This window comes from Mus pahari, chromosome 11, assembly GCF_900095145.1.
Source record: "Mus pahari chromosome 11, PAHARI_EIJ_v1.1, whole genome shotgun sequence".
Lineage (NCBI taxonomy): Eukaryota > Metazoa > Chordata > Mammalia > Rodentia > Muridae > Mus > Mus pahari.
The window spans coordinates 34954579-34966831 of record NC_034600.1 but is presented as its reverse complement, the minus strand read 5'-3'; the positions used below and the strand labels follow the sequence as shown (position 1 = coordinate 34966831).

Here is a 12253-nt window from a genome sequence, read left to right as displayed (position 1 = left end):
TATAATAGCCAGAAGCTGGAAAGAACCCAGATGTCCTTCAACAGAAGAATGGATACAGAAAATGTACATTTACACAATGGAGTACAACTCAGCTATTAAAAACAATGAATTTATGAAATTCTTAGGCAAATGGATGGATCTGGAGGATATCATCCTGAGTGAGGTAATCCAATCACAAAACTACACACATGATATGCTCACTGATAAGTGGGTATTAGCCCAGAAGCTCAGAATACCCAGGATACAATTTGCAAAACACATGAAACTCAAGAAGTAGGAAGACCAAAGTGTGGATACTTTGTTCCTCCTTAGAATGGGGAATAAAATACCCATGGAAGGAGTCACAGAGACAAAGTTTGGAGCAGAGAAGGAAGGAAGGACCATCCAGAAACTGCCCCACCTGGGGATCCATCCCCTTAACAGCCACCAAACCCAGACACTAGGCAGATGGCAACAAGAGCCTGCTGACAGGAGCCTGATATTAGATAGCTATCTCCTGTGAGGCTCTGGCAGTGCCTGGCAAATACAGAAGTGGATGCTCACAGTCATACATTGTATGGAGCCCAAGGTCCCCAATGAAGGAGCCAGAGAAAGTACCCAGGGGGCTGAAGGGGTCTAAAGCCCCATAGGAGGAACATCAATATGAACTAAACAGTACTCCCAGAGCTCCTTGGAACTATACCACCAATCAAAGATAACACATGGTAGAACTTGTGGCTCAAGCTATATATGTAGCAGAGGATGGCCTCGGTCATCAATAGGAGAGGCCCTTGGTCCTGTGAAGGTTCTATGCCCCAGTATAGGGGAATGCCAGGACCAGGAATGGGAGTGGGTTGGTTGAGAAGCAGGGGGAGGGGAGAGAGGATAGGGGATTTTTGGAGGGGAAACTAGGAAAGAGGATAATATTTGAAATGCAAATAAAGAAAATATTTTTTAAAAAAAAACCACACACACATGATATGCACTCACTGATAAGTGGATATTGGCCCAGAAGCTCAGAATACCCAAGATACAATTTGCAAAACACATGAAACTCAAGAAGAAGGAAGAACAAAGTATGGATACTTCAATCCTTCTTAGAAGGGGAAACAAAATACCCATGGAAGAAGTTACAAAGACAAAGTTCAGAGCACAGACTGAAGCAAAGGCCATCTAGAGACTGCCCCACCTGGGCATCCATCCTATAAAAATCCACCAAACTCAGACACTATTGCGGATGCCAACAAGAGCTAGCTGACTTAGCCTGATATAGCTGTCTCCTGAGGGGCTTTGCCAGTACCTGGCAAATACAGAAGTGGATGTTCCCAATCATCCATTAGATGAAGCACAGGGTCCCCAATGAAGGAGCTACAGAAAGTACCCAAGGAGCTGAAGGGGTTTCCAGACCCATAGGAGGAACAACAATATGAACTAACCAGTACCAGCAGAGCTCCCTGGGACTAAACTACCAATCAAAGAAAATATTTGGTGGGACTCATGGATCTACTGAACATGTAGCAGAGAATAGCCTAGTCGGTCATCAGTGGGAGGAGAGGCCCTCAGTCCTCTGAAGGTTCTATGCCCCAGTGTGGGGAAATGACTGGGCCAGGAAGCAGGAGTGGGTGGGTTGGGGATCAGGGGTAGTGGGGGAGAAGTTTGGGGATTTTCAGAGGGGAAACTAGAAAAGGAGATAACATTTGAAATGTATATTAAAAAATCTAATAAAGAAAAGAAATTTAAACATGTAAAAACATTAATTCAGTTATTTCATTGACTAAAGAAAGCAAACTGAAACTCTAAAAATGCTTGGAAAAAATCACTTTGGGGAACATGGAGTCTAAATTAACAGACAAGATAATTTTACTTCTTTTACCTATCAAATACATTTAAGTTCAGAAAGAGAAATATCGAGATAAAATTTTACAACGCTTAAAACATCTTCATCATAAGACACCCTTGTCCTAAGAAAGAAATGATACTATCTGAATGGCCTTTCTAAGGCCATCTGCTTTCTCCCTGCTCACTCCTCACCTTACTATTCTCAGCCTTGCCTCCCTCCCTGGCTGGTTTTTCTGCCTTCTATTGTGATGCCCCTTTCTTCCTCTCTGAGCTCTAAAACACTTAAGCAATGAAGATTCAAAATTTCAGAACACTTCCCTATAAGAATGGTAGTTTACTTCACTGGCTTTAAATCACATCTGTACAATGATGTCTTAATTTCAGTGCTCCTTACCAAAGTAGAGCCAACTGCCTACTTGACATTTCCTCTTGTATACCTAATAAGCATCGTAAAGTTAGCAAGATTAAAATCTATAAGTCTTGCCCTTCCCTTATAAATTTGTTGTTCAACCGTGTTTCCTTTTTTAAAAGCAACTCCATGATACGGGTGTGGGGGAGGGGGGCTTATGGACTTTTCAGTGTAAATTTTAGTGATTTTTCTTTCTTTCAATTATATTCTCTCTCTCTCTCTCTCCTCTCTCTCTCTCTCTCTCTCTCTCTCTCTCTCTCTCTCTCTCTCTCTCTCTTTCTCTCTCCTATTTAGTACATTGTTAATAATGGCTGAGCACAGAAGCATCAACGGTTTGGGGGAGGAGTGCTAGCCTATCACTCCAGCCGCAGAAGTGAGGAGGAGAGAGGAGGTTGGGTGGTAAGTGTGATAGTATAGCAGAAATACAGCATAAATGCTTAAGTTGTAAGCTTTATACATAAGCAACTAAGTAGAATGCCAATGTGTTCTTAATTACCAGGTACTGTTATAAGTAATGGTAATTGTTAGCTGTCTTTTTCTAAATTAAGTTGAATATTTGCCAATACATAATGTTTTAATGCATAGATATACTGTAGAATAGCTAAGTCAACCTATTTAACATATGCATTATCTTATATATGAATTTTTGTGTGTAAAGAAAAAATGCTTAATGTCCACTCCCTTCCTATGGAGTACTGAAACATAAAATGGACAAATCTATCACTCACCCTTCCTCCTAAAGCTCAGGGATCATCACAAAGGAATGTGAAGATTGCAAAAGTCAGAAATGGAAGAAGACTGCTTCAAAACAGTGTTTCTGGACATGGCAGGGAAGAGGCATGGATGCACGAACAGAACCTGTGACAGCATACAGAACAGTTGCACAAGACAGAACAACAGAAAAAAATCCCAGAATGGGTGGGAGAGGGATTCATGAAGTTCTACACCTAGATAAGGAACTACTGCCATGTAACAGCTGCTCAGAGAGGTGGGGCTGGTTTGCTTCAGCAATGTGGCCCCAGAAAGGCTACCCATTCTGTAGTCCATGGCCCTAACATATGCATATAGTGGTAGTACTAAATGGAATGGGTAGGTTTTAAATAAAGCACACATGAGATAGAGAGATGGCCCAGTACTTAAGAGTACTACTCGCTCTTCCAGAGGATCTCAACTCAATTTCCAGTCATGTCATGGCTCACAACCATCTATAATTCTAGTTCAAGAAAGCCAATGGCCTCTTCAGGTACTAGACACACATGTGGTGCACATACATATATACATGCAACAAAACAACAATATGCGTAAGGTCAAATAATAAAATTTAATATTAAAAAAGTGCAGATGGATTTGGGAGGAGAAAGTAGTAAAAGTACAGAGGAGGAACAACAAGGGAGGAATTGGGATGGACTTGACAAAAACACTACACAGATGTACACAACCATCAAACAATAACATAAATACAATTGTAAAAAGACAGCAAAATCCACTCTCTTAGCTATTTTCATGTAATCAATATGTTATTAACAGTAGTCAGTAAATATATATTATATTTCTTGAATTTATTCCTATCTAAATAAATGCTTTGTACTCTTGCTAACATCTTCCTAAATTTCCTACCATGCCTACAAATTAGTATTTTACACTTTCTCTCTCTCTCTTTTTCATTGGATATATTCTTTATTTACATTTCAAATGTTATCCCCTTTCCAGGTCTTCCCTCTAGAAACCCCTTACCCCATACCCCATACCCCTGCCTCTATGAGGGTGCTCCCCCATCCACCTATCCACTCCTGCCTTCCCACCCTGGCATTTCCCTACACTGAGGCATTGAACACACTCAGGCCCAAGGGCTTCTCCTCCCACTGATGCCCAACTAGCCCATCCTCTGCCACATATGTGGTGGGAGCCATGGGTCTCTCCATGTGTATTCTTTGGTTGGTGGTCCAGTCCCTGGGAGCTCCGGGGTTCTGGCCTGTTGATACTGTTGCTCCACCCATGAAGCTGCAAACCTCTTCAGCTCCTTCAGTCCCTTCTCCAACTCTTCCCTCGGGAACCCAACGCTCAGTCCAATGGTTGGCTGAGAGTAACCGCCTATATATTTGTCAGGTTCTGGCAGAGCCTCTCAGGAGACAGCCATATCAGGCTTCCATCAGCAAGCACTTTCCAGCATCCACAATAGCATCCAGGTTTGGTGACTGTATATGGGATGGATCCACAAGTGGGGCAGTCTCTGGATGGTCTTTCCTTCAGTCTCTGATCCACACTTTGTCTCCATATTTTCTCCTGTGAGTGTTTTGTTCTCCCTTCTAAGAAGCACTGAAGAATCCACACTTTTTGTCTTCCTTCTTGGGCTTCATATGGTCTGTGAATTGTATCTTGGGTAGTCGAACTTTTGGGCAAATATCCACTATCAGTGAGTACATACCATGTGTGTTCTTTTGTGACTGAGTTATCTCACTCAGGGTGATATTTTCAAGTTCCATACATTGGCCTGCGAATTTCATGAAGTCATTGCTTTTAATAACTTAGTAGTATTCCATTGTGTAAATGTACCACATTTTCGGTATTCATTCCTCCGTTGAGGGACATCTGGCTTGTTTCGAGTTTCTGGCTATTATAAATATGGCTGTTATGAACATAGTGGAGCACGTGTCCTTATTACAAGTTGGAGCATCTTCTGGGTATATGCCCAGGAGATGTATTGCTGGGTCTTCAGGTAGTACTATGTCCAATTTTCTGAGGAATTGCCAGACTGATTTCTAGAGTGGTTGTACCAACTTGCAATCCCACCAGCAATGGAGGAGTGGTCCTCTTTCTCCACATCCTCACCAGCATCTGCTGTCACCTGAGTTTTTGATATTAGTCATTCTGACTGATGTGAGGTGGAATCTCTGGGTCATTTTGATTTGCATTTCCCTGATGACTAAGGATGTTGAACATTTCTTTAGGTTGTTCTCAGCCATTCCAGTTTCCTCAGTTGAAAATTCTGTTTAGTTCTGTTCCCCATTTTTTAATAGGGTTGTCTGGTTCTCTGGACTCTAACTTCTTGAGTTCTTTTTATATATTGGATATTAGCCCTCTATTGGATGTAGGATTGGTAACGTTCTTTTCTCAATCAGTTGGTTGTCATTTTGTCCTATTGACAGTGTCCTTTGCCTTACAGAAGATTTGCAATTTTATGAGGTTCCATTTGTTGATTGTTGATCTTAGAGAATAAGCCACTGGTGTTATAGTCAGGAAATTTTGCCCTGTGTCCATATGTTCAAGACTCTTCCCCACTTTCTCTTCTATTAGATTTAGTGTATCTGGTTTTATGTGGAGATCCCTTATCCACTTGGACTTGAGCTTTGTACAAGGAGATAAGAATGAACTGATTTGTATTCTTCTACATGTTGACTGCCAGTTGAACCAGCACCATTTGTTGAAAGTGCTATCTTTTTTCTACGATATGGTTTAAGCTTCTTTGTTAAAGATGAAGTGACCAGCACCTTACCAATACAAATGCAGATACTCACAGTCAACCGTCAGGCTGAGCCCCAGGGACACCAATGAAAGAGTTATGGGACGGACTGAAGGAAATGAAGGGGATTGCAACTCCATAGGAAGAAAAATATCAACTAACTTGACCACCAAGAGCTCCCAGGGACTAAATCACCAACCAAAGAGTATACATGAAGGGATCCATGGCTCCAGATACATATTTAGCAGAGGATGGCCTTGTCTGACATCAATAGGCAAAGGCACCCTTGGTCCTGTGGAGGTTTGATGCCCCAGTAAAGGGAAATGGTATAGTGGTGAAGCAGGAATAGGTGAGTGGGTAGAGGAGGACTCTCATAGAGTCAAAGAGGAAGGGGGAGAGGGGCATGGGATCAGGCATTACATTTGTACATGATGGTTGTGAAAATAATTTTATAATAAAATCAGAGAGTGTGCTTACAAGTTAAAAGAAATAATTATTAACAAAGGATCAATAAAAATTCATATTCTCTATGCTTACTGTGGCTAATGAAGGCTGCTATGTCTACCAGTGTTTTAGATTTGGTGTATTACTTCTCTGAACAATGACAATTTCTTTTGGCACTACTAGTTCATGAATCTATTGTTATAGTTCAATCAACAGACATATATAAAATATTAATGATCAGGTTGAAAGTACAAAAATAAAATAAAATGTTGTGTATTGCTACATTGAATGTGTTCAACTGAAAGAATTTGAAAACTTCATGTACAGAAGACTCTCTAGAACTCTTCTCTGAGGCAAGTCACAACACCTTAAAGTTCCACATACCCAAGGAAAGGAGTATTTCTATCTCTAAAGATAGAGGGACAAGGTTGGTGTGACATATCAGAGTGAATGAATCTTGCAAATTAAGCTTCCTTAACTTAGTATTCCTAGCTAACATATTAATGTGTTATCATATACTTTGACAATTCAATGTTCCTCACCCAACAACATAAAAAAAGTCAGGTTAAAGAACTTTTTTATAATGGATATAGAAAATGTGGTACATTTGCATAATGGAGTATTATCCAGTTGTTAAAAAAATAAAATTCACAGATGAATGGATGGAACTAGAAAAACGCCGAGTGAGGTATCCCAGACTTAGACAACAGATATATTCAATTCAGATATTTGCTTTTAAATCAATGATAACCAAGTACAATCTGGAAAGACAGAGGATAGATATAGAGTAAGAGACTAGGAAGACTGATAAATCTCATCAGGAAAGAGAAATCGAATGTATAGTTATGGATGCAGAGGCTAGAATAGGAATATCAAGTGTGGAGATTGAGGGAAGAAGGGGACAGAGAGATTATAGGGAGAGACAGCTAAAATTAAAGACCATTTAAGGGGCAGTAAGGAAACCTAACATTGTAGGAATATATATATATATATATATATATATATATATATATATATATATATATATATATATATCCATCCAAAGGTAATATGAATGAAATTACCAAGAAATGGGGAAAATAGAGTCCTAACAATCCAAAACTTGTCATCAAACAAAGCGTCTAGTACCAGGATTAGGTTACGTCTAATTGAGTTGTTGGCCAAAGGGTTCCTATAGTAATTCCCAAACAAACCTGGCTATTGCAAAGACTATATGTTACTTTTCACAAATGAATGGCAAGAAAACATCAATATACTCATTAAACATGGAGAAATCAAGCTGGTGCCTGCATAAAGCCTTCACTCCTACATTTTAGTATCTTTGGTATAGGAAGGTACTCTTCATACTTCCAAAAAAGAAATATAAACACAACCTCAGACATGAACTCTTTGGTCTGAAATGCTATCCAGCCTGCAAAATATGCTAAGGCAGTAGTGGCACAAAGTGTGTGACATAAGCAATATGATCAGACTTAGCATCCTCTCCATGAATGGAACCATATTCAACACTGCTTGGGTGACTAAGAACCTGAGATTAGATAGCCCAGGGACCTAGTATAAAAATCAAATACTATTGTTCTAAAAAAAATCAAAATAAAAAACAAAAACAAACAAAACAGTAAAATGACTCCTAATGACATTCTGCTATACTCATTGATCAGTGCCTTGCTCAGCCAGCATCAGAGACACTTCCTTACAGTAGATGGGATCAGTTAAGTGGTCAAAATACGATATTAGGATTATTAAAGCATAATGTTTCTATCCAATCATAATCAATATATGAATAAATTAGAACAAACATTGGCATGGTGGTACACACCCCTATAGGCCTATTTGGGAGGTTAAGAGAAGTAGACAGCTGGAGCCTTGGTTCTAGATGTCAGCCTGATCATAGGAAGACCCCCATCCTCAAAAGAATTAAAAAGGGAATTAAGGTGTATAGGAGAGTAAAAAGAGAACAAGATCATTAGGGATTAATTCTTTTCTTTTCTTTTCTTTTTCATTTCTTAGTTGAATGACCTTAGAACACTTATTTAATTATTTTAATTAAGTTTCCCTATTTCAATCATGCAAAAAAAAAATCACACTATATACTTTTTGCGAATAATATAAAGAGCTTTGTAAAACTAGATATCAGTGAATGAATTCACTGGCTTATAAATAGGGTAATGACTTTTCTTGAGAAACTTTTTAAACAGTATGATAAATCTGCTTCTTAAGGTTTTTAATTTATATGTATATATTTGTGTGAATATATGCGGTTTGTATACTAGTAACCATAGAAGGTATCAGATTCCCAAGAATTGTAGCTACAGGAAGTTGTAAAAGCCCAGTGTGGATGCTGGGAACATAACTGGGTCTTCTACAAGAGCAGTACAGGCTAATAACCACTGAGGTACCTCTCCAGGTCTGGATATATTTCTTTCCATTGAAGTGCTTATTTTAAATAACGTAATCAAATGCATAACAAATCTCCTCTTCCCTTTTAGTAAATTAACATAAATCAAGTTCCTAACACAACTAGGAAGTACACACAAATAGTTATATTTTATAACCAAAAGTGACAACTTCTTTCACATACTTTAAAATCTTGCTTTTATTATTTTCTGTAATTAACAAATGATATCTGTATGTCTAGCTAAACATTACAAATAGTACTTAAAAGGAGAAAAGTTATTTATTATATTTCTGAATTAAATATTAATTTTTCTTACTTAGTTCATGTGATACAAGTATATTAATAGAAGACTAATTTTTTCACAATAATAAAAAATAAATTCCCACTTTGTTTTTCCTATCCTTATTATCTGAAAGAGGTGTAGAGAGAACCAAATATAGTTATAATATCAAGCAAACACAACAATCAAAGGAAAAATACTTGCAGCAAACCATACCTAGTAATAAGAACTGCATTATCGTGGTGGGCAATCCCATTTTCTGGAATGGTGTTTCCATCACTTTGGTGGGAGAGAATGGATTTCTGCCATTTACAGAAGCTATCGAGGGACTTGTCTGCATGATGGTTTATCTCCAAGTTTGGCTGCAATACAACATGCATACCAGAAATGTTCCAAACAAATTACTAAGGTCAGTTGTCAAAACTTTTGAAAACTAAAGTGGGACTATAATTAGAAGCAGTGGTTTGTTTCTAGGAAGAATCTCTTCCTGATTTTTACCCCAGAGCATCTGACCTAGTGTTCATTTAATTTATTACTGAACAGACTTTCCTTCCACTTCCAACTTGAACAGTAAAGAGAACATATATGAGTTCATCAGCATACAAAAGTCAACCAAAACCATTATCATCAGGTAAGCCGTACAAATAAAATGTTCATCTTTTATTCTGAAACATGTAGCAAGTCTGCATATATGGAGAGAAAGTTTTAACAATACATGAGATGTATATTATTTAAAAGTATCTCAATATTGCATAAAAATAAAGTTTAGAGTTAAAAATATTTAACTAGGATTTGCTAGGTGAAGTAACAAAGAAATATATCTGTTCATACTGATAATCCTATAGCCTAAGAGTTTTGATGTATAAAGTAACTCATTCTTACCTGATCTTCTGTGAGAACAATTAAGCGAGCCACTATAATATTCACAACGTTTCCTAGACTGGAGTCACGATAAAGTTTGGCAACCTGACCTCCAGAAAATAAGAAAAGACAAAAAGTCAGACAAAAATAATGGGGTGATATTTTGAATTTCTAAAATGGCAAAATGCAACTTTATGACTTTATGATGTATATTAAAATATATTATTTTACCCAGTACCATTTCAAGAGGTTTTGGTTAAAGGATTTTATGTAAGTCTACAAAAAGAAGTATTTTCTCCTAGAGATGAATTGTATGCATCACAAAATCTATAGTTCCTTAGATAAAATCTATATGTTCCTTAGATAAGACTTAACTACTCACACTAAAAATGAATGATAAGATATTTTAAATTTATTTCCTATGCAAAAGTTAATTGACCACCAGGGTATGGTGATACATGCCTATAATCAGGCAAATCTCTGAGTTCAAGGCCAGCCTGGTTTATGTGCTAAGTTCCAGATAACCAGGGTTAAGAAAGAGATCTTGTCTCAGAAAAAAAAAAAAAAAAAAGTTGATTGGCAAATGTTTAGTCTGGGGGAAGGAAAGTCAGTACAATTCCATGGCAGAGCAAATAGGTATTTACTATGTGCAAATTGTAGACTCGATGCCAAGCAGAAATTAAAATAATAATACAAATTCATTTTTACCATTTTACACAAATAAAATTTTATCATTATTTTAGTAAAAATTTGTTACCTTAATATAAAACAATAAACTACCTAGTAACACAGTATATAGAGGGATCAAACTTACAATATTCATCACACTCAAAATATAATGTTCAATGTCTTTACGGCCATGGTAGCCCACCATCATTTTGTCTGCCACTACTAGAGTCTCCACAAATCTCTCAGTGCTCACAGATCTTCTCTCTCTGTGATGAATATGTGTGTCATTAATTGGTGGTAAAGAAGGAAAAGAAGATGTCTTATTCAGCCACCACGGTTTGCCACTTCCTGTGAGATCTGCAATAAAAATAATTAATTGATTCAGATAGATGCACTAATCAAATACTTTTATATAAGAGATCGCATATAGATATACTTCTCATAAAACTTTAAATTTATCAAGATATTCAAATTAAAGGAGGAGAATAAAAAAGTATATAAATAACAAAAATTTCAAATATTCAAGTTAGTTATCTTATCTGAAAAAATTAATATGAACATTTAACTTATCATAAAATGAAATAAATATAGCTATAAAATGAATTACTTAATAGAGTTTTGAATAAGCCTTTCATAATATTCTAGTAGCTAATTTCATTATAAAAATACCTTTGGATTTAGAATGTATACTGTAATAAATCACTTAAGAGTTAATAGATTAAAAGCATGATGATTGAAAACAGTGAGCCTGCAGTATCAATCCCTCGTGTGAAAAAGCACCCATGTTATGATAAGATGCTCTTGTTAAAATGCCTCAATTAGAGGGCATTGGTGGTGCACACCTTTAATTCCAGCACTCAGGAGGCAGAGGCAAGTGATTCTCTGCGTTTGAAACCAGCCTGATCGACAGATTGAGTTCCACAATAGCCAGGGATATACAAAGAAGTCTTTTCTCAAAAAAATAAAATAAAATAAAAATCTGTTCAGAATTGAAAAATGTTATGAATTATATTTCCCACATAATTTTAATGTCTAAAACTATTTAAGTTGGCAGAAAACTCAGAGTATTACATTTCTAAAGTCTAAAAGTAGGGTAACTCAATGGTTAGAGCATGTAAACAAGATGCTTGACCAAGTTCAGATCCTCATAAACCACTTAAATCCAGATGATGAGGCAACTCACTTGTAATTTTAATTATAAGAGCAAGCTAGCTAGCAAGGTTAGTCATATATATGAGCTGTAGGATGAATTTAGAGACCCAGTCTTAATAAATATGTGAAATGCAATAGAGGAGTTCTGACATCAACATGGGGTCTCCATAAGTACATGCATGTTACACACACACACACACACACACACATTCATACAAGATTAAAAAAAAAGTCGTTACACACACACCTGGGAAATGGACTAAGCAAAATCAAATAAAGGTAAGGAGTATTAATGTAAGTCCTGAAAGATATGTTAGCAACACTTTTTTGAGACTATGATATATAATTATATCATTTTTTCTTTTCTTTTACTCCCACCAAGGCCTCCCATATACTTCTCCTTGATCCTTCTCAAATTCATGGCCTCAGTTTTTCATTAATTACTATTACATGCAAATGTGTGTATATAACATGTTACATGAATATATATATTCATAAATAAAGCCTGCTCTGTCTATACACTACTACTTACACTTATGTTTTCAGAAATGATCATTTAGTATTGGATAACCAATTAATATGTTCTTCCCTGAAAACACTATTTTTCACGCTCTCGACATTCCACAGTTTCCTGTAAGTATTTGTGTTGAGAGTAAATGCAAGCCAACACACACACACACACACACACACACACACACACACACACACACATAAATACCACCACTATCACAGCCAATCACGTTGGCATGTCTATTGGTGTCA

General features: G+C 37.0%; 1 protein-coding gene across 1 annotated transcript in view; it reads right to left on the bottom strand.

Moving 5' to 3' along the window:
* The window catches only part of Adamts6 (ADAM metallopeptidase with thrombospondin type 1 motif 6), a 219101-nt gene that overhangs the window by 185239 nt on the left and 21609 nt on the right, over positions 1–12253 (bottom strand). The window contains exons 5-7 of the mRNA XM_029544066.1: positions 10485–10696; positions 9692–9775; positions 9026–9171 (exon numbers count right to left, since the gene is read on the bottom strand). Of these exons, the coding sequence (XP_029399926.1) occupies positions 9026–9171; positions 9692–9775; positions 10485–10696 (442 nt within the window). The remainder of the gene's footprint in view (positions 1–9025; positions 9172–9691; positions 9776–10484; positions 10697–12253) is intronic.